The sequence below is a fragment of the Pygocentrus nattereri genome, chromosome 21 (assembly GCF_015220715.1).
Source record: "Pygocentrus nattereri isolate fPygNat1 chromosome 21, fPygNat1.pri, whole genome shotgun sequence".
NCBI classification, from domain to species: domain Eukaryota; kingdom Metazoa; phylum Chordata; class Actinopteri; order Characiformes; family Serrasalmidae; genus Pygocentrus; species Pygocentrus nattereri.
This window is the reverse complement of record NC_051231.1, coordinates 12,724,854-12,747,637: the sequence shown is the minus strand read 5'-3', so window position 1 is coordinate 12,747,637 and position 22,784 is coordinate 12,724,854. Positions and strand designations below refer to the sequence as shown.

The 22,784-nt window shown below is 39.4% G+C and overlaps 1 protein-coding gene across 2 annotated transcripts in view; it reads right to left on the bottom strand.

The window, feature by feature from the left end:
• The window catches only part of atg7 (ATG7 autophagy related 7 homolog (S. cerevisiae)), a 114,866-nt gene that overhangs the window by 72,461 nt on the left and 19,621 nt on the right, over positions 1–22,784 (bottom strand). For both annotated transcript variants that reach the window (XM_017704744.2, XM_037532548.1), the window contains 6 exons: positions 20,805–20,949; positions 17,531–17,689; positions 7,322–7,516; positions 5,990–6,140; positions 3,644–3,720; positions 2,061–2,176 (listed from right to left, as the gene is read on the bottom strand). In XM_017704744.2, the coding sequence (XP_017560233.1) occupies positions 2,061–2,176; positions 3,644–3,720; positions 5,990–6,140; positions 7,322–7,516; positions 17,531–17,689; positions 20,805–20,949 (843 nt within the window). The remainder of the gene's footprint in view (positions 1–2,060; positions 2,177–3,643; positions 3,721–5,989; positions 6,141–7,321; positions 7,517–17,530; positions 17,690–20,804; positions 20,950–22,784) is intronic.

Genomic DNA, 22,784 nt, shown 5'->3' with positions numbered 1-22,784 from the left:
GAGGATGGCATAACACTGCTGTATAGAAAATATATTGCGTTTAGTAAAGCAATAAGCCATAAGAGGTCGTGCATACAGTGATTTACCATGGTTAAGGAGAAATGTTAAGCATAACCCAATGTTTTTTGCAATTTCTATTATTAATAACAATAATCATTATGAACAGTTCTTCTGTCAAGCAGTGTAGTTTGATAAGAGCAGGCTATGGTTACCAAACAGCATAACAGTCAAAGAGTATTGTATGATCAGCACAATGGTTTTTGATAACTTGACGCGATTGATGTGCACAGTTATATGTGCGCACATTGAGAATTCTAAAAAAAGCTTCAAATGTGGTTCTGCCAATCAGATGACTCAAAAGCGGAACAGTTTGACACAATACAATACAACAATTCTGTTTTCAGAAAAGTATTTTTTACGCTCATCAACTCCGCAGGCTTAGTCATCACCCACTCCCACCTGTTGTTTGAATCCCACCCCCAGCAAGCAGCAAAGGTCTGCTACAGCAGTCATGAGCAAGCATGAGCTCAAAGCTTCAAGCCTACTTTTTCTGCTTGCCCAGCATGAGATGCCCTATAGAGTAAAGTTATCCTAATTTGTGCAGTTTGGCATTTCATGTTTAATGACCACAAATTTTGCAATGAGCTAAGAAAAGTTTGATCAAGATAGAAAAAAATACAGGTCCATTTTTTTAAGTACTAAAGAAAAAATAAATAAAATAAAGTTTTGCAAGTGAGCCACCCTAACACCACACTTCTGCCAGTGGCATCACAGCCAAATATCACAGTGTTGAAAATTTACCACCACAACAGCCTAATGTTAGGCGACTACATGTTTTTAAACTGCTGATCATTAAACATCACAAGGTGCTTGAACAATTCCATGATAAATTAGCTAAGAGAAATTTTCTCTTAGTCCTACCAAAAGCAATGGTATACTGGCATTTCTCTGATGCTGGACATTATCAAATCAAGTAAATCTTTGTTTACATAGCATCGTTCCTATATGTTGTAGCTGAAAATCAAAATGCTTTACAGGGCCCAGTTTTCCAAAAGCATCTTAGTGTTAATATCATCTTTACTGGTAAAGAGAAAGTTCAGTGTGATGCTTGCTCTACCACTTAAAAGTCATATTGTGCTAAGAGAACCCAGAAAAGAGAATGGAAGGAAGAACAACATTAAACAAAATGTATAACCAGGTACATTTAAAAAAGAATACAAATTAGACAAATAATTATGACAATAAATCTATAAAGCAATAAATATGCAGAATATTATCAAACATCTAAATGATAAAATGATACTAGAATAAGACTAAAGGATTATGAAGTAAACTCACTGATGAAAAAGTAAGTCTTTTTCAACAGTGTTTATGTTTAAATGTCCACAGATGGCATTGACCTCAAGTCCTCTGGCAGGCTATTCTGGCAGGGTGAGAGCACACTATAAGGTATGCACTGGAGGGACTTTAGGACAGGAGTAATATGGGCTCTCTTTCTGGTCTTAGAGACAACATGTGCAGCAGCATTTTGAATCAATTGTAACTTACTAGATTTCCTAGCAAGACCAGAAAGAAGAGCATTACAGGAATCCAACCTACTAGTTACAAAAGCACAAATATGTTTCTCAGCATCAACTCAAGTGAGGAACAGCCGAACGCTCACAAGATCACTAAGATGATAAAAAGCTGTTCTAGTGACATTTTTAATATGGATTTGCAAATTTAAATCTGAACCCACACCAAGATTAATAAAAAGGCTTAGAACTGTTTGTATACTATTTTAAAACTCTCTTAGTGTTCCACCTCAGTGACCAGAAATTCAGTGTTTTCTTTGTGCAATTGGAGAAAGTTAAGACATCTAAATGTTAATATAGTCAATGAATTTAATCACTATGTCAAAGGGGCCTTTGGCATCAGGAGAAATTGGAATATATAACTGTGTCATCTGCGGAGCAATGAAAATTATGCACCCGATGCTGAAAAGCATCAATTTTCTCCTTTATTATGAAACATTTACACATTGTGTTATATTGAAAGATGAGGGAGGATGTAGCACTTACCCCTCTGGGTGCTGGAGTATGGAGATCATCAGCTCCACTGCCAGGGCACCAGCTATCATAGCAAGACCGGGTCGGCTGACCGTACACTGCTGATCCAGTGTCCTGTCCCGGGTCGACTGTAAAAAAAAAAAGACATTTTATCACTACTACCAATCAATTTGGTAAAGATAATAACAATGTCTCTATTGTCAAACATGGCAGCCAATTAACAATCCAAAAATCTATACCCCAGTAAATATCAGAAAACCTAAATCTTAATTATATAAACATTGTAGCATTGAGTTCTTTGCCATCTGGTTTCTGTAAATTAAATTAAAATAAATCAGTTTTCTTCATTAAAAAAAGTGTGTTAACATATTATTCCCAGTAGTGGACAGTAGCAAATTAAATGTAATTAATTACTGTACTTAAGTAGTTCTTTCATGTATCTGTACTTTACTGAAGTTTTTCCATTTTGAGCAACTCTTTACTTTCACTCCACTTCATTTCAAAGTCAAATATCTTACTTTTTCCTCCACTACATTATGCAAAGTCTGTTCCTTTTAGCTTATGTGTGTATAAAAACATGTCAAAAACATGTCAGAAGCGTAAAGCAAGAACTCCAATCAGGGCTCAGCGTGCACTTAGTTTTGAGCTTGTTTTGACCTGTTGGTCAAACTGACCCAGTACAAACATACGGTTCAACGTCAGTGAAGCAGCGTAAATTTTGGGAGTGTCTATTCCAACATAAATGATGGAACTAACCTAACTTTGTATAAATAGGCCACAATATAGAAATACATACAAATATGCAGTTGTGACTGATGTTTCTTTTCTCTGAATTTATACCAAAACTATTTCATTTTATAGTAAATTCATTTTGGCTAGTTTATGTTTAAGAGACCTACAGATACACTTTAGTCAAGGAAAACTCATTTGTGAACTTGTGTTCACATCAGCATCAGACATCAGCATCAGACTATTTAATGACATTCTATTACAAGATTACCAAGAGTGACACTGGAGTATTTTCACCTAAAATGAGTACTTTTAGTACTTTTACTTTCAATACTTAAGTACATTTGAAGGCAAGTACTTTTGTACTTTTACTCAAGTGAAGGTCTAAAGGGAGGACTTCTATTTTACTGGAGTAATACTTTACCTTGGGTATCTCCATTTTAACTCAAGTACATGGTTTGTGTACTTCGTCCACCACTGATTATTCCCATGCTAACAGTGAGGTTAGCAACTTTTTTAGTTGCAATAATTTTGCTTATAATTGGCACATTACTGGCAATATTTTCACTAATACCAATAAATTCATGGGGCATCAATATCAGCCAAAATGATCAGTCAACTAATACACTGGTCAAGCTCTAACCTGTATATTGATACATGTTGGTTGAGCAAAGCTAGTTACATTTAGAGCAAAAAAGCTTGATTTGACATACGCCTGTGATGAGAATAACAGCATGCACCTTCAATCAAGGCTAATCATACATTTTACTGTGCCTACACTAAGCGTTCAACTGGGCAGTCTGAATATTTATCAGTTAGGCACCCTTGGTAAAAAGGAGAACAAAGAAGACACACAAGGAACTCACATCACCAGGGGCAACGACATCATTGCAGAAGTAACAGCCAAGTCGGTGCCCAGGTATGTTGGAGAACAGAGATGCTCCTAAAATGTGAACGGTTTATTAAATAATAACACCAAAAACTTAGATAAGGACATTACATGCCTTTGCTTTTTGAAAGAAAAGGCCTCGTGAGCTAAGACTGGAGGCATATATGTGTTGACCTGAAAAAAAAAAGACGTTATATGGCATTTTTCAAACTGTGTATGGGGATGAGTGGACAGACAAGAAGCAGGTGGCTGCAGTATGGGGCCAACTGGATAGACAATAAGCAGGTGGATACAGCATGCACACGAGTAGACAGATAAGAAGCAGGTGGCTGCAGTATGGGGCCAACTGGATAGACAATAAGCAGGTGGATACAGCATGCACACGAGTAGACAGATAAGAAGCAGGTGGCTGCAGTACGGAGACAAGTGGACAGAGAAGAAGCAGGTGGCTGCAGTATGGTGACAAGTGAATACACAAAAAGCAGGTGGCTGCAGTATGGGGATGAGTGGACAGACAAGAAGCAGGTGGCTACAGCAAGGAGTCGAGTGGACAGACAAGAAGCAGGTGGCTACAGCATGCGCATGTGTGGACAGACAAGAAGCAGGTGGCTGAAGTATGGGGACGAGCGGACAGACGAGAAGCAGGTGGCTACAGCATGCGCACGAGTGGACAGACAAGAAGCAGGTGGCTGCAGTATGGGGACGAGTGGACAGAGAAGCAGGTGGCTGCAGTATGGGCACGAGTGGACAGAGAAGAAGTAGGTGGCTGCAGTATGAGGACGAGTGGACAGAGAAGCAGGTGGCTGCAGTATGGGCACGAGTGGACAGACAAGAAGCAGGTGGCTGCAGTATGGGGACGAGTGGACAGAGAAGCAGGTGGCTACAGCATGCGCACGAGTGGACAGACAAGAAGCAGGTGGCTGCAGTATGGGGACGAGTGGACAGAGAAGCAGGTGGCTACAGCATGCGCACGAGTGGACAGACAAGAAGCAGTTGACTGCAGTATGGGGACAAGTGGACAGAGAAGCAGGTGGCTGCAGTATGGGCACGAGTGGACAGAGAAGAAGTAGGTGGCTGCAGTATGAGGACGAGTGGACAGAGAAGCAAGTGGCTGCAGTATGGGCACGAGTGGACAGAGAGGAAGTAGGTGGCTGCAGTATGGGCACGAGTGGACAGAGAAGAAGTAGGTGGCTGCAGTATGAGGACGAGTGGACAGAGAAGCAGGTGGCTGCAGTATGGGCACGAGTGGACAGAGAAGAAGTAGGTGGCTGCAGTAATAATAATAATAATAATAATACATTTTATTTAGTAATGGCGCCTTTCAAAGCACTCAAGGACACCTTACAACGGTTAAAAGAAGAATGGTAGAGTATAAAAGAGGATAAAAAACAAAAAACAAATAAACAGATAAACAAATCAACATACATTCAAATACTTTCAACCAGACGAGAAACAAGACAAACAGAGAAAAGTGAAGTGAAAAGTGCAGGTGGCTGCAGTATGGGGACGAGTGGACAGAGAAGCAGGTGGCTGCAGTATGGGCACGAGTGGACAGAGAAGAAGTAGGTGGCTGCAGTATGAGGACGAGTGGACAGAGAAGCAGGTGGCTGCAGTATGGGCACTAGTGGACAGACAAGAAGCAGGTGGCTGCAGTATGGGGATGAGAGGATCAAGAAGAAGCTTGTGGGTTGCAGTATGGGCACGAGTGGACAGACAAAGAGCAGGTGGCTGCAGAATGGGGATAAGTGGACAGAGATGAAGCAGATGGCTGCAATATGATAACAGGCAACTGGCAAGGAAGGTGGTGGCTTGCAGTATGAGGATGAGTGAGTGTCAAGGAAGCTGCTCGGCTACAGTATGAGGATGAGTGGACAGACACAGAGCAGGTGGCTGCAGTGTGGAGAACAGAGGGTCAAGAAAACATTGGTGGGTTGCAATATGAGGATGAATGGATGGTAAGGAAGCTGTTGGGTTGCAGAGTGAGGATGAGTGGGTCCCTCATAAAAGACTTTTTTTTATCCACATCATAAATATTTGGTGGGTTTTGGGCCAAACATATTCTGATAAACATATTTTAATAACTACATATTTAATAACTACCCTCAAACTTATACTTTAGTTTTCAGGGGAAAAAAATGAACTGTTTATTAAAGGCCATGAAATTCTGTGAAACCCCAATTAGACTAGATGCCAGATGATGCAGCTTTCTAAATCAACCACTTGATCTGTGCTGGATTTAGACAGGCAATTTTGTTCAACAGAAGAGAAATAATAAATTAATATGACTCTCATTTAAGATGTTTTTCACAGTTGTGTGTCCTACCTGGTATTGCTGGAGTGGAAGATGAAGATGAGTCAGACAGAGAGGAAGCTGATGAAGGACTGGAGTCTCCAGCATCTGAGGCTTTAGGTTTTTTCAGGCCATGCCTCATTACCACGAAGGTGTCGAATCCAAGAGCAGCATTAACGATAAGCTGTTTTGACAGAGATGTTAGGATGAGGAAAGTTAATTTGGTTTTAAATTGATGGACAAGCAATACTGAATAAATGAACAGTGTCTGACTAAACAACAGGCAAAAAAGTAACATTAGTGTGAACTCAAGATGACATAAAGTGCTCTGCAGTGACCGCAGTATTGTGTCCTACTGTTTTGCTGTATTTAATGAATGCAGCAAAATCATCATCTGTAATATTCTCCCGTTCATTAAAATAATAGCCACTAAAATGTTATTCGATGAAATCTCATTTATACAAGAATTTCTCTAACAATTATCAACACCAGGCAAAGGCCAGCAGGGTTCACAAATACATATTTAATTAAATAACCAAACAAAATCTCATTTAAGATTGAAATATAAATAAAACACACTGTAGCAGTTATTTATATATTGGCACTGCTGAAACAAAACTTTTTATCTTCAAAAAGTAACTACACGAGAAGCAAAAACATTCTATACTGTAAGTATCACTAAATTAAAGTAACAAGACTGTTTTCAAAATATGTTAATTAAGTGTTAATTATATATATATATATATATATATATATATATATATATATATATATATATATATATATACATACATACACACACACACACACACACAGATCAGTGTGGAGCTTATCTGCATGCTACACTGGATGAACGGAGAAGCACATTCAGTGGCCGTCTGTTACAGCTGCGAAAAAAGAGTGCCGTGTGAGATCTTTCTTACCTACTGCTATAAGGCTCTACAACAAGTCTCCTTACTCCAGAGAAGGTACTGATCCTCTGCTGTCTGAACACACATCACTGTATTTCCTCTTTCATTAATTCACACTGTGCAATATATCACAACTATTAATGTAATGACGCTTTTCACTACAATACTGATGCAACTCAAAGTTAGTCATGTCTTTAATATGTGATGTTAGACTACCTCATACCACTCAGTGCCTGCTGTCTGCAAATACAGCAAATCTGTCTCATGTGAATATCTAAATAGATATACTTTTATACTTAAGCTTATATCTAGATTTATTTCTATTTTGTATTTTTCTGCATAGTTTATATAAGCTTATGTGTAATTATATATCTTGCCACTGAAACACTGCAATTTCCCTCTGGGATCAACAAAGGTCGGTCGGTCGGTCTTATGGGATCAAAAATGAAGCTACCTTTCTTTGGCTGGCAGCTATGACTGTGGGAAGCCATCTGCTCTCTCGAGTGTCCATCAGCAGGAAGACGACATCATGAGCCGAAATGAGCGCTTCCAGCTGTTCCACATCTCGCTGTGCTTGTGCAATCGTCACTTCTGAAAAATTCACAGGGTGGCCAGGCATCGGGATGCTCATGTTGAAGCCCTCTGCATTCTGTGTGAGAGAGAAAGGCACGCTCTATGATCTATTTTACATTATTAGGAAGATTCAAGGAGCTGTAGACACCATATTCTCCTACATTATATAATGACATGCATATGAGGTGCAGCACATAAGTGGAAAATGCTCTTGACGGAAAAGGAGTGTGGGACACAATGCACTGGAAAAAAGAGTCACCAACCTTTAAACCTGCATCTATCATACTTTCACTTCCCTACTTACCAAACACTATTGCACCTGATGCAGCTAATCAAAGACTTCTGAGAATGTGAGTTAGCTGAAGCAGGTTTGGCAGACTAGAACTAGATTCTGCAGGAAAGCCGATCTCCAAGATTACTACCATAGATGGGCTGCTCATCTTAATGGCTGTTCCACTTCTGTATTAGCTCAAGTGAAGTTTATTAAATACGCTTTCAGAGTGGTGAGGGACAGAGTGAACACAAGCAGCAGAATATGCCCAGAGATCATTGAAATTTGATGCTGTATTGCTTTCCAAATCCAAAAATAATTGCATACAAAGCTGTTTATTAGCCAAAGCAGTAAAGTACAGGGTGAGTCAAAAGTCACAGGACACCATTTCATTTTATTTTTTATGCTGTCACAAGCCTCCAGGATGCGGTGCTGAAGGTGTTGTTTGTTGTGGATTTTCTCAGCATACATCATTTGTTTGAGATGACCCCAGAGACAAAAGTCGATAATAAAATAAAACTTAAAATAAAACGTGTCCTGTGACCTTTTACTCAACCTGTACTTTCAAATGCACAACATTTATAAACCATATTTGATTCGTTGGGCTTTATGTGCAAACCACTGTGTTGTTTAGGGTGGCTGATACAACTTTATCTCTCGAAGCATCCAGCCAAAATATGCCATTTAATGAAAAATGGAAGTATGTATGACAAAGCAAAGTACTCACTTTGAGGTAAGTTTGCATGGCTTGTTGATTAGCTTACTGGGGCTGACTTAGCTGGGTGTTCAAATAAGGCATGTGTAGTTTGGAATAAAAAAAAAATCATGTTATCTTGTAATTTGGTCAGTTTGGTCACAATAACCTCACTCAAATGTACACTGCACCGAATACATGTGACAGTAGAACTGCTACAATACACACAGGACAGGACACTTTCTGGGTACTTGAGCAGAGCGTTCTTTCATCTGGTGAAAAAGGATATTCAAACAAGCACAAATGAAAAATGGTCTCCCTGTGACTTTAGAGTCAAATTGAAATTTCACATATATGATCTATTTCTGTGAACAATGGCAAATGACATCAAAAGACATTCAAAACCTTTAAGGCCAGTCAAGTCCCAAATACAACACATACAGTTTCATCTAATATTTGCACTTAAAGAACACAACAAAGCAGCGGAATCTATCCCTGCAGTCAATGACGTCAGAGGAAAAGATGACACAAAGCCAAATTCAACTAAAGCAAAGCGGAGAATCAGAAATTGCCAACATTCTAACTGCATACCACTTTGTGAGTGAGGATTTATCTGTGGGGGTCTCTCTGTGTACATGGTGCAGAGGGCAGAGCAGTGAGGACAGGTAATTATGGCTCAGATAGCTGGGCAGTGTCTAATTGGCTCTGTACACAGGGGTTCTGTAAAGGTAAAGTATGCGGTGCTCATTATCTGAACAGGAGGAGATAATCAATACAAGACCAAGACATTAATAAATAATGACCGGTGTGTAAATAGAGCAGAGAGCTAATTCAGCAGGCAGCCAGATGAGCAACTGTTAAAGCATGAATTACACAGGCAGGTATTCAGGGATTTTAAAGCTAGACCTGTGCTCACTCACACACACACACACACACACACACACACAAACACATTAACTCCATCCCTGATGTTTGATCTATTCAGAGTCTTTTTCTCATTAAAACTCATTAAAGTCTGCTGCATGAGCTGTCCACATTGGTCATGGTAAAACGGATCAGCATGTGCTTTGTGTGTGCTACCGTGTTTTCTATCATGACAGTGTTGAGAAAAATATTTGACTCTTCCTGATTTTTACAATTTTTTCTATATTTGTCATCTTGTTTCAGAATTTTAATACAACTACACAATACATTTTTTTTCTTTTTAGTTTAAAATGTACATTTCAGATCCCAACAGTAATTATTCTCACAGTAACTCAACTGGCTGTCCAAATTTTGTTGATAATTGGAATCAAACTAGACACACCCAGGCTTGATTACTGCAAAACCTGTTGAATATAAACATCACTTACAGGAGCAGGGTGTAATATTGCGGTATTAGCGGTAAGGCTGCAACCAACTGAACCCCCTCCCTTCACCCTCTCTTTGCTTTTTATAGTGCCAAATAATAAGTATGATCCCCTCATTTGTCAAAACAGCACAAACTGGTTAGCCAGCAGCTGCTTCAATGTGAAAAGCACTCTCGAGCATTTAGTTTGTCCGTTCTGGGCTAGTGAAGAAACATGCCAGTCTCTAATGGAAGAAGACCCACTCCTATGCAGATATGAAGATCATTCTAAGTGAACGAAAACACAAAAATGTGTTTTCTTACTCTACTATGCAAATAGATCCCTCTAAATCTCACTGTTCCTGTAAAAAGAGCAATGTGAAGTATGTTCTCACCAAGATGCACACTCAAGGATCAGAAGAAATTCCAGAAGAGCTGAGAGAATTTGAAATATGAGTTTAGAAAGATTTATAAAGCTATTTCCGAAACTCCAGGGCTCCAGGAAACTTATTTATCTCTAAACAGAGAAAACTTGGAACTGTGGTAAATCTTCCCAATGGTGGCCAGTGGCCAGCATACCTAAATTAATTTGAGAGCATAGTGACGATTATCCAGGAATCTGAGACATACATCTAAAGAAATGAAAGCCTCACTTGCCTCAGATAAGGTCAGTGTTCATGAACCCAACAGTACAAGGGAGCTTGGTAAAAATAGTGCACATACAAGTCAAAAACCACTGCTTACCAAGAGTATCACAAAAGCCCATCTAAAATTAGCAAAAAAAAAACCCTTTAATGACCCCAAGTCTCTTGGAATAATGTTCTGTGACAGAATAGTTGATCGTGGAACTTGCAAAGCTCATCCCAACACAGCATTACACAATAAGAATATTATATCAACAGTGAAACACGGTGGTGGTAGTACGATAGTGTGGGGATGCTTTGCATGCCTGCAGAATGTCCAGTCAGCAAACCTGGATCTGAAGCACACCCACCTCTGAACAGTTCAAAACAAATAAAATTAACGTTCTGGAATGGCCTAGTCAAAGTCTTGAGCTGTTGTGGCAGAACCTTAAACATATGTTCACATTTATTGCTGCTAAAGGTGGCACAACCAGTTATTAACTTTAGGGAGACAGTTACTTTTCACATGGATGATACAGCAAAATTTTTCCTGTGTTGCCTTCTTTTTTGTTGTCTTTACATTTTGTAAAAGGTTCTGAAACCCTTACGTGTGACAAACATATGAGGAATTCAGGAGAGAGTGTTTACAGTGGTGTTTCCATTATTTATCTCTGAAGGATACTGCTAAAGAAGCAGTAACCAGAGCTTCCCTGTACATAGCTTAGACAGCTGACAAATTGAGAATCTGAATAAACATGGCTAAGTAGCCACTTCAGTGCTCTGTGCATGGAGTAGTGACAACAGTGAAGAGCAGCTAGCACTTGAGCACAAGCTACCATCTTACCATCCTACCAAAGCTGTCCACAAGCCCTTAGCATCAGCACAACAAGCTGCTTGCAATAAGCAAGACTCGATCATAAGAGGACATGGCTGCATGAGGCTGTAAGAAATTGCTCTTTTCAACACCTTTTCATCATGACCCAATCTCATTTCGCTTGGCTGGGGGCACGGGGCTACCTAATTAGCTGCAGACTGAACTCAGCTGGGATGGATTCAGCAGGCTGTATAAACCGGCCACTCTTAAGCATCAGCTGGCCAGAAGTAAAGCTAAAGCTGAGCGAACTCTGCAGAGGTTGCTTCGTTCACTGCTCTTCAGATTAACTACATTTAAATGTCAACTACGAACTGGCCAGAGAAGATAGGATTCATTTGCTAGCTTCAATCTTCGTTTGGTATGAGTTTCGATAAGACATGATTTACGCTGGACCACCATGGATATCACTCTTCAGTTGACTGAATGCGGGTGTTAAGAAGGCCAATTGATCCCATCTGAAATCCAATTGATGTGGTCTTGCTTAGTGAATATTTACATCATGAATGCTTTTACGTTAGATTAGGATTTAGGTCACTGATTGCAACTTGCATAAATTTGCTAAAGGACAGAAGTAAATAATGTTACTTATTTAATGCTTGTTAGTAATGCCTCTAGACGGCGACTGTAAGCAATGTTTGTTTATTTGGTGTTTGTTAACGACCCCTTTATAAGGCAGCAGTGAGTAGTGTCTGTTCACTGTTTTAAATTGTTCTTTGTTTTGTGACTTTAGTCAGGGTGAAAAATGTCTAGATGTAGATTTACACACCTATTTACAGCCATTTGATTTGGCCTTGCTTCTGATCTTGACAACAATACAAAGTTAAAGTCACTATGACACTTAGAGTTTACAATGATCTGGCTTCAACCATTAAACAGTGTATAAGCAAAGCTGCTTACAGGCTGCTGTTGGAGTTGTGATACTAACAAGTGGACCTCTTCAGGGTCAAACGCTGAGCAAAGCTGTCCGATATTGTCCAAGCTTTGAGAAACTGACTGGAGTGAGATGTGCAGAGGAGGTTAACTTGGAATTAAGGTTGTTTGGGATCATGTTAATGATATGGGATATGGGAGCTGAAGCTGGCTTCCTACTCGCATACTTGTTTTTTGAATTTTCTGCTCCACCTTAAATGGTGCCACAGTTACATTCTGGTGCCTGTACAAGCTGTAGCATTTAAGGAGGAATGGAACATTCGACTATTAAGACAATTTTAGCCTGGTTTAAAGATCAGCATCAGCCATGCCCACTGTCAGTTTAGTTCCATGGAAAGGTTATGAAATGGGCCAACATCCCTTTACAGCCCAGAAACAGTAAACATATGCACAGTCTGCTCTGTTGTGTTCCTGCTGGTCTAGAACTTGGGCTGGTGTATGTAAATTCTGGGAGTATAAATATTATAGAGTCAAGACTGTTACGTAACAGTTTAGGGTTGTGGATTTGAGATTTTGGTCTGTTTTACTGCACTATTTTGCAAATGCAGAGATTTAAATTTGAAGGAGGAGGTTGACTTTCAGTTCCATGAACTGAGCTCTTCTTGTTTAACTATACCACTATAAATACAGTTTTCCATTCTATTACACCTTTAATAACACCTTTAGAGAGCGACAGTGAGTAATGTCTCATTTTCATTCATAAAACCTTTAAAGGACAGCTGTGAATAACGTTTATTTATTTGATGTTTGTTAATATTTGATGTTTGTTAATAACACCTTTGAGGGCAGCTGTGAAGAACATTTATTTAACTGATGTTTGTTAACACCTTTAGAGGGCACACATTTTCTATGCCGCATCTCCCTCAGGGTCACAGGGGGTGCTGGAGCTAATCCCAGCAGTCATTGGGCGGAAGGCAGGAAACACCCTGCACAGGTCGCCGGTCCATCGCAGGGCAGAGAGACACTCATACACAATCACACACACACTCACACCTAGTGGCAATTTAGCATGACCAATCGGCCTAACGGCATGTCTTTGGACTGTGGGAGGAAACTGGAGAACCCGTAGGAAACCCACACAGTTTGTTTATTCAATGTTTGTTAATAACGTCTTTAGAAGGCGGCAGTGAATAATGTTTGATTATTAGGGATACAGTATCAGGCACGCGGATAACGATGACTGACAACATAAAGCAATTTCTGACACGTGCCAGAAGATAGAACATAACAACACATCGACATGTGAGATGACAAGCAGCAGCAAAAATGCACTCCTGGCAGAATCTGTAGCAGCAGTTTTTGGAGCGAAGAACACACTAATGGCTGAGATGCTTCCTTCACTCGCTATTCACTCGCCTGCCGCTGGGTGGTCACTTACAGTCTGAGTTAAAGTAAATGAAAGCAGAAGGAACCGCCAAACTCTCAGCATAATGATAGCCTTAGCCTTGATTTAGACTTTAGCACAGCAGCAAACTTCTCAACAAATTTCTCACAACAAATTTTTAAATAATTGCAATAATTGATAACACAGTCATGCATATTGTTCAGATGTTAAGCATCATCCATAAAACAATAACTGAAAACATTAGTTTTTATTGTAGATGCAATAATTCTCTCTCAGTAAATTATAATGATTATTTTAGTTCTATATCTGATGTTGGCTTCATCAGTGAATTACAGCATGTGTCAGAGTCTTATTTTAGATGGTTGTGATTCTGTTCCTAAATCTGTTGCAGGTCTGCTGCAGAAGCTTTTGTTTTTCTTCCAGAACACAATGAGTGGTAAGATGATTCATCTGTTATCTTTAGACATCAATCACTGGCTTTAGTGATGAAGACAACACCACAGATTCAACCTTTTGGGAACTTCACACTATTTTGTGATGTGGTACTCTGACGTTCTGTCAGGCTGAAAGCCACCATTTGCTTCTGTTCTATTCAGTTACAGAGAGATCAGCCGAGAGGCACTGCTTGGTACTCCTAAACACAGTATTAAGGAGTGCTGTATTTTGTTAGTTCCCAAGTGCACAATAAATCTGTAAAATGTATAACATTACACTTCACCTTGTTATTTGCATAAAAGGAGAAAGCACTCAAAATGCTCCCAAAGCTCCACTCGTACAGCGTACACGATGGCTTATCCTGAACTGTAACTGTCTACTCTCATTGAGACAAAAGCCTAAAATAGCTCAGAGAGTTTTGGCCAAATTATTCTTGAGGCCTGTGTTCCTTTTGATTGGCTGGAGATGAGTGAGAGTAATTAAAAGTTCATTTTAATCTTATCAGTGTACGACAGATTTTCCAATCTCGCCATCACTTTGACAGCTTCCTATTAATTTGAGATATTTTGGCTGAAGAGCAAGATTTTTATCATTACCATTTCACACAGATATGTCATTTTGAAAAGTTCTCAAAGCTTTTCAAACAACTGCACAGAGACAGGGAAGGTTCAAAGAACAGTAATAAACAGGGTAGGAAAACACATTGTAATTTTTTTTTTGGGGGGGGGAATTTTACCCGATTTTTCACCCCAATTTAATCATCTCCAATTCCACCCACTAGTTAGGACTCCCCCAATCACATGATGCCATCAACACTAGGAGGATGAAGGCTAGCACAGGCTTCCTCCAAGACCTGTGAAACCAGCCACTGCTTTTCTTTCGAACTGCTGCTCACGCAGCATCACCTGAACACCTTGGAGGAAAGTGCCAACCACCTGTTACATCAGCTAACAGATGCCTGCGCTAACTAGCATCATGTTGAGTGATGGGTGGTGAAGGGGGGGCGATCCTACCCACCCAGAGAGCGCGAGGCCAATTGTACTCCCGGCTATGGATGGATTCTTTTTACCTTTGCCTGAATAGTTTCCTTCCTTGGTAATAAAAGGCAAGCTAATTATTTGTACTTACAAAACGCTCTGATATATATCGCGTGTTTTGTGCGAGCTTCAAATCAGTTCAGTCAGTCTTGGACAATGGTCACTCTTGGCTATCTTGGCCCAAACGCATAACTTTGTTTCCTCATTCCAAAATAGGACGCTCTGATGGACCTGCTGAGAATGATTAATCTTGAGAAGGTGGGAAGGGGGAGCTGATGAAATGGTGGCTGAACAGATGGAGTCAGAGGAGGAGAGGCGGAGAGAAAAGGAGATTGAATCGTTGGAAGGAAAAATGGCTCAAGAGACGTAAACAATGGCAGACAACGTTTCTACATAGAGGCATGAGTGCACAGCCTGGCTGCGAATCTAACTCACGCCAGTCAAGTGTTACTTCACCCTCGCACCATTTATGCATATGAGCATGAAAACCCCGCTGACACACAGGAAACGTCTCTACATCAATTTTGTTGCTTAGCAATCAAAGTTACACAGCATCTAATTATACCTAAAAAACTGCAACACAATCATGACTGGGCTCAGAGCAACAGGATGGACTGTGATCACCGCAGGGCTACAGCCACGGCTTCTGAAAGTCATCAGCCTTTTCTGAAATGTGGCATAAGCTCTGTAGGCTTTTCTCACAAGGACGAGGCAGAATGTTTTTGGCATGACTTATTACAGCACTATGGAGGACTGCAAATTAGACTGTAAGTCTTATTCCCAAGTAGGGCTCAAATGGGTTCCAACTTTGGTGGAAAAACAGAGCCGAGAAAGACAAAGCAAGAGTTACAGTAATTCACATTGCATTTTTGACATGCAAACTCATAAAGCAAAAAATGAGGTGCTCCATCACCCAAATTCCCCTTAAGAGAGCCTGGAGCCTTCAAAGGATTAAGGATTGTACCATGTAACATAAGCCCTGAGGTCTAAAGTGTGGAAAACTTCAAATCAGAAATGTTTCTGCTTTCTGCTTGAATGGAAAAATTTTAAAATAATAAAATAAAACATGGCTTAAAAAACCACTGAGAACTGTCTGGATGCAGCCTAATATTCTGAGCACACGTGACTGACAACCCTCAGTCCAACACTGGCCCAATCCCAATTCTTACTTTTACCCCCTCCCTTGTTTTCGAGTCTCACCTTGCCCCTTGGAACTAACAGTCTAGCAGTCTACTAGTGCTCTGTAGGCGACCCGGTCAGTCTGCAGTGATAGCAGAGGAGGGTAAAGTTCAGTCACCTCACTGCTGGGATTCAATTCTTGTTCAAATTTTTCTGTTCCACCATAAATGGTGCAGCAGTTCTCAGTCTTTTTGTTTTTATGCTGATGATACACAGATATATCTATCCGTCAAACGAAATGACACTGGTAGATTGGCTAATCTTACCAACTGTCTGACAGCTATTAAAACCTGGATTTCTCAAAATTTTCTTAAACTAAATGATGAAAAGACAGAGATTTTAATTGTGGGCTCTGAGGAATTGTCCTAAAAGGTGCTAATAATCCATTAATAATCCAACTAATAGCTCAGTCTGAATAGATTACATCCATGTAAACACTTCAATCGGAATAGACTAGTCTGATAGAGGCCACTCAGAATACAATTTCTACCTGAATGAATAAGCTGGGTAAACCTGTAAATAATCCATTAAATAGAAGAATAATATCAGTGTAAATGTCTGTATCTGATTACATTCCCAATCGGAAAATTTGCATGGAGCACTACTCACTGCTGCTCATCTCACTCTGACTGGACTCACATGATGCTCGTTGTCATGGTAACATCCACACTAAGTGGTTCTCTATGAATGTATGTAATTTTGGTTCGGATTACTGGTAGTGAGCATGTAAATGGAGGATTTCATCAAATTGTTCAGTAGAGGGAGCATATAACCACTTCAGTCTTAATTTACAATTGAAATGAATTAAATTACATTGGCAAAAATCTTTGCATGTAAACAAATTCAGTCATACTCATTAGAACCTTTTTTCACACACTGATTCACATGATTAATTGGTCAAAAACAGCTAATTCCACCAAAATGAGTTTAAATGTATGGAATTCTGAGATGTTTAATGTCTCTGACCTCTGCAGGATTGTCAGTCAGTGCAGATTATACAAACAATGAAAAGGTTATTGAATGTTTACAAAAAAACATTTAAATAGTTTTATTTTACCCCATTTGTTTCAACTAGAACAGTACAAACACCATGTATCACATTTGAAATTTACTAAATTTACTAAACTAAGTTTTACAAATGTTTAATAAATAACTTTAAAAGAAGAGTTTGTTTTTTTAAACCCTTGAGTGGTGTTCGGGTCTGTGTGATCCATTTGTTATTATTTCAACCTCAATTCTTTGGCCTTTGCTCAATTTCTGTTAGGAAAGTTCATTTTCTTATTCATGCAAGAAAATGGACAAAATGTCTTTCCTATTTTTCCTACAGTTTTTATATCACTTGTGTTATGTTACCATAAAAATAAACACTTCTCACCACACCAGGGAAGATCTTCCTTAATCTGTCCACAGCGGCCAAGGCTTTAGATTTCCCTCCACTCAAGCAGTCTTCAAACTCATACAGGGGCTGCCTCACTGGGTTGGAGTAGGAAATCTTTGCATTGTCCACAAAGGTTATGTGTCTCACCCCCCAGCCCTACACAAGTGAGGAAGACATGAGGACAGTTCAAGCAGAATGGCTGAAAGAAGCCAGTAGCAAATACCTTGATGACAAAATGATGAAAATACAGAGGCTTGAATGTAGATATCAAAAGTTATTGCAAATCAGTGGATGTTATTACACAACAAGGCAGAGACATGATTCTTTCATATTTTTTTCATTTTGTAACATGTAGGACTGATTTTCTGGATTAGCCTAGTCTTGGACTAAACTGTAATGTCAAACAGTAAAATCACCATTAAAAGGCTCACATCCTATTTCTTTCCTGTATTTTATCCTTTTCCTTGTAGCCCACATGACAACAGTGTGGCTTTGTCTCAATTCATTTTAGATGACCATATTCTAATGTTTCTTTATCGCTTACACTCTTAAAAAGACAGGGCTTCAATGGTTCTTTAGTAAAGAAAATGGTTCTGTATAGATATGATTCTATACAGCACCCAAAATGGTTTTCTATTAGAATAGAATAGAAGAATATGCAAAATGTAAATAAAAACAAAATGCAATGATGTGCAAATAATTTAAACCCTATATCTAATTGAAAATAGTACAAAGACAGCATATCAAATGTTGAAACTGAGAAATGTTATTGCTTATTGAAAAATATAAGCCCGTTGAATTTGATGCCAACAACATGGGACAGGGGCAATGAAAGGCTGATTAAGCTGTCTAATGCTACAAAAACACCTGGTGGTTGATTAACAATAGGTCAGTAACATGATTGGGTATAAAAAGAACATCCCAGAGAGGCTTTCAGAAGTAAAGAGGGGTTTACCACAACAATAATGTTTCTCAAGAATAACGTTTCTCAACGTAAAACAGAACTTTTGCTTTTCATCATCTACAGTACATAACAGCATCAAAAGATTCAGAGAATCGGCATTAAAAACAGACATGATTCTGTAGTGGAAATCACTGCATGGGCTCAGAAACTTTTTTGAAAACCAATGTCTGTGAAAACAGTTCATCACTGCATCCACAAATGCAAGCGAAACCTCTAAAACGCAAAGAAGAAATCATATAGAAAACAGGAAAGTGTGCCACCTTCTCTGGGCTGGAGCCAATTTAAAATGGACTGTGGTGAAGCGGAAAAGTGTCCAGTGGTCCAACGAATCAACATTTGAAATTCTTTTTGGAAATTGTGGATACTGTGTCGTCTGGGCTGACCCCTCAGCTTGTTATCAGTGCACAGTTCAAAAGCCAGTATTTGTGATGGTATGGGGGCATTAGTGCACATGGCATGGGTGACGTGCACATCTGTGAAGGCATCATTAATACTATTAATATTAATTCTACATGTATTACAGCAGCATTGCTCTGTAGTAAAACAATCTGTATGCTAAACTGACCTGCTTGCAGGCCAGACCTGTCACCACTGAAAACATCTGATGCATTATGAAATGAAAAATATGACAAAGGAGACCCTGAACTGTTAAGCAGCTGAAATTCTATATCAAACAAGAACGGGAAAACATTTCACTTTCAAAACTACAGCAGTTGGTCTTGCCAGTTGGATAATGAAACCCAACGGTAAACATGCCCAACTTTTTTGGAACATGTTGTTGGCATCAAAATTCAAAATAGGCATGTATTTTTACATGATTTACATATTATTGCATTAATAAATTTCATTTTTATTTACATTCTCCACAGCCTCCCAACTTTTTTGGAAATGGGGTTGTATTTTCTTTACAAAAGAACCGTCTTAAGCACCATCTTTAAGACTGCAGGATTAAACAAGCCGTTTCTATTACTGCGTCTTTTGTACTGATATAAATAAATGAGTTTTCTTCTGACTGGCTGCCCTGTATTGTGCAGGCCAGGCTGTAATGTCACAAAACTGAATTAGAAACGGGCCGTATTTGCAGCTTAGAGACTGTGTACATGCTACATTAAACTCTTATTTTAAGAGGAAAGATACTTCAGTTTTCCATATTCAGGCTTAGGCTTATGCCCATTTCAGACTAGATGCAACGCAGCACGCGTGTTAATGTGAAACCACTCCGCGACACTTGACGCAACACATGCATCGCGAAGCAAGAGCAGTTGCTTTCATAGAACATGTCTGTTGTCCATTTATTAAATCATATAAACTTTATGTACAAGACAATAAAAGAAAAATAGATACAATAGCATCTTAAACAGCTGCCTTGACTGTTCTGGATTTCTCACCAGGTGATGTAGCACTCTTTAAAGAGAAGGAGATGCATGTGTGTTCACAACATTAACCTATTCCAGGGATTTCAATTAACTTGTCAAGGAGTTAAAACTACATTTGTTGATTTGTTTATTAGCCTATATGGCATATTATAGCACAGACATTGCATTTCTTTACTGTTTCTGCATAGAAACTGCTGGTATGCTGTGTAGGGAATGCATCCGAAATAGTCCCAAAGCGTATTTTTGCACTTCATGAGCATGTTACTGCCTTGGTGCCGCATCCGGTGTGAAATCATCTGTAATCCAGGTTAAGCAAACTGATCCATACGATTCACACAAAGAGTTTGTAGTCTTACCTCATCCTTTCAACCTGCATAATGTAAGTGAGCTTAAATGCTGATTACAACTTTCTAAATGAGCTTTTAAAGTTTTTTTTTTACTTTCTTTATTTAATAGATAACAAAAGGGCCTACAGACACACATTTCTGCATTTCTAAAATTTGATTGGCAGCCCATTACCACACAGAACAAGTGCAGTAATTTTACAGAAACATGCACAAAATAATTATACTGTCTCTATTTCTTCTGGTTAAAGGATAGTGTCCAACATAGATACAAAGCACTGAGGTCTTACATAATGTACATTTATACCTAACGCTTTCTCTGTGGAAAAACACAAGCTTAAAATACTTTTCCAAGCGAAAGCAGAAATGAATATTTTTTGATACCCTAACTGTGTTACACAGTGTACATTCCAATTCAGTGTTAATACTGCTAGTCTATACTGCCATGAACCAATAATATGTTTCAGTTTCCCCTCCTAGCACACCCACCTACAATAGAGGAAAAACTCGGAGCTAGCTCAGAGACCCTCCCTGAAAGCGCATTTCACTTAGATACATCACAGCACAGAAGGAGAATTAGTTCTCACCATGAGTGTCCTCGCCACGTTGCAGCCCAGAGTACCCGCTCCAAGTAATAGACACTTGGTAGACACGACTTTATCTAAATCCAGTGAGGGGACCAGACGCCAGCGCATCAACTTCAAATTCAGATCCACTGACGATTCTGCAAGTCTTACATGCACAAGCACACAAACACACAGTGGCTTTAATCAACAAAGATGCATACAGAAACAGCTGACTGCTAAATAAACACTCACAAATTTCACTTTCATTATTCAACAATTTTATTTGTGGTATATCTGTATTTGTATATTCCTTCTGTAATGTACATTCTCTTTTTTTGGGGAGGGGTTTCCCAATTTTCTCCCCAACTTGGTCATATCCAATTCCACCCACTAGTTAGGACCCCCCCAATCACATGGTAGCTCCAGCGCTAGGAGGACAAAGAGGCTTCCTCCGAGGTCTGTAAAGCGGTGCCGCATCTTTTCAAACTGCGGCTAATACATCATTTGACAGCTGAATGCACTCGGAGAAGAACACTAACCACCAGTTCTGTTGCATCAGCTAATAGATGCCTGCGCTGGCTAGCACTGTACTGAGTGATGGGGGGAGCTAGGGGAGCATCCTACCCACTAAGAGAGTGTGAGGCCAATTATGCTCTTTAGAAGTCCCGACCACGGAGGCTGTAGCATCACCAGGGGTCAAACTTGCAATCTCCTGATAAGAGGGCGAACACTTAGACAGTTCAGCCACTTGGGAGCCCCATGTAACGTATAGTCGTATCCATAATGTATATCTCACTAATAAAAAATGTAATTATAACAATAAAAACAGAGAGAAAATAATGACAGAAACTGTGCACAATTCAGATCAGCATACCATCACCATGTAAAGTGTAAATGTGAATTGAAATCTGAAGACTTGGGATGTTTATCAGCTGCATAGTAGGGCTGAATGATTTGGGGAAAATATCTAATTGCGATTTTCTGACCAGTATTGTGATTGCAATTTAAATGCACTTCTGTTCTATAAATTAAGCCCCAGGCCTTTTGTCCACTAAGGCCTAAGGCTAGAACAGTGAATGCAGTGTTCAAGGCTAGCAGCTCTGTATTATTAGGAAAAATTTCCCACTTGAAACTTGCTGGATCCCAATCATCAAAAGATCATAAGGTTGATTCCAGGTGGCAGCACACAGCCTTCTGTGGCCAGAAATCCAAGAGAGCAAAACTGCCCTATGGATGGAACTGGACATGACTAAATTGAGAAGAAAACTGGAAAACACTTAAAAAAAAAAAAACAACCCTTGTTGGACAACGTACAATATTATTCAAATTCTTGAACTCAACATGACTCACTGCTTGCAAGCGGAAATGGGTTTAGACATCATTTTCTAAATGTGTATCTGGCTTGCTCAGGTTCTCTCAGCACATTTTGGTGTTTGAACATTTTTTTCAAACCTTTTAAGAAGCTCCTTATGAGCAAAAAACACTGAAATGTTCGTGGGGGTCACCTGGAACAGGGTTAAGAAACTGATTTATAAGTCCTCAAGATTTCCTTAGCCTGCTGAGTGCTTTCCTTTATCGGCTTACCATCACACCTGCATAAATTAGGGTATGCTTCATGCAAATTACATGTAGCTGAGGGTAAACGAGGCCTTTTGTAAATGAAGAAAGACCGAAAAAAAAAACCAAAACTTAACAAGACTTATGAAACTTTCAAACAACAAGCCGACACAAAGTAGAGAACAGTTTGTAACTGTATGTTAATCCAGACACTCAAATCTGCTCTCTTTCCACATGAATCCGATGAATAAGAGTCAGCATGTACAAACAGTTATTAAGAATATTATTATTATCAGATAAACAGCACTTAAAGCTTTCATCTTTGAGAGAGAGGAGAAAATCAAGCTGCTTCGGATCTAAAACATCCACAGTGTTTCAGTCTGAAAGGATGTGTAGCTATCAAGAAGTCTCACTGGGAAAAGGAGACAGACACAAACAAAGAAG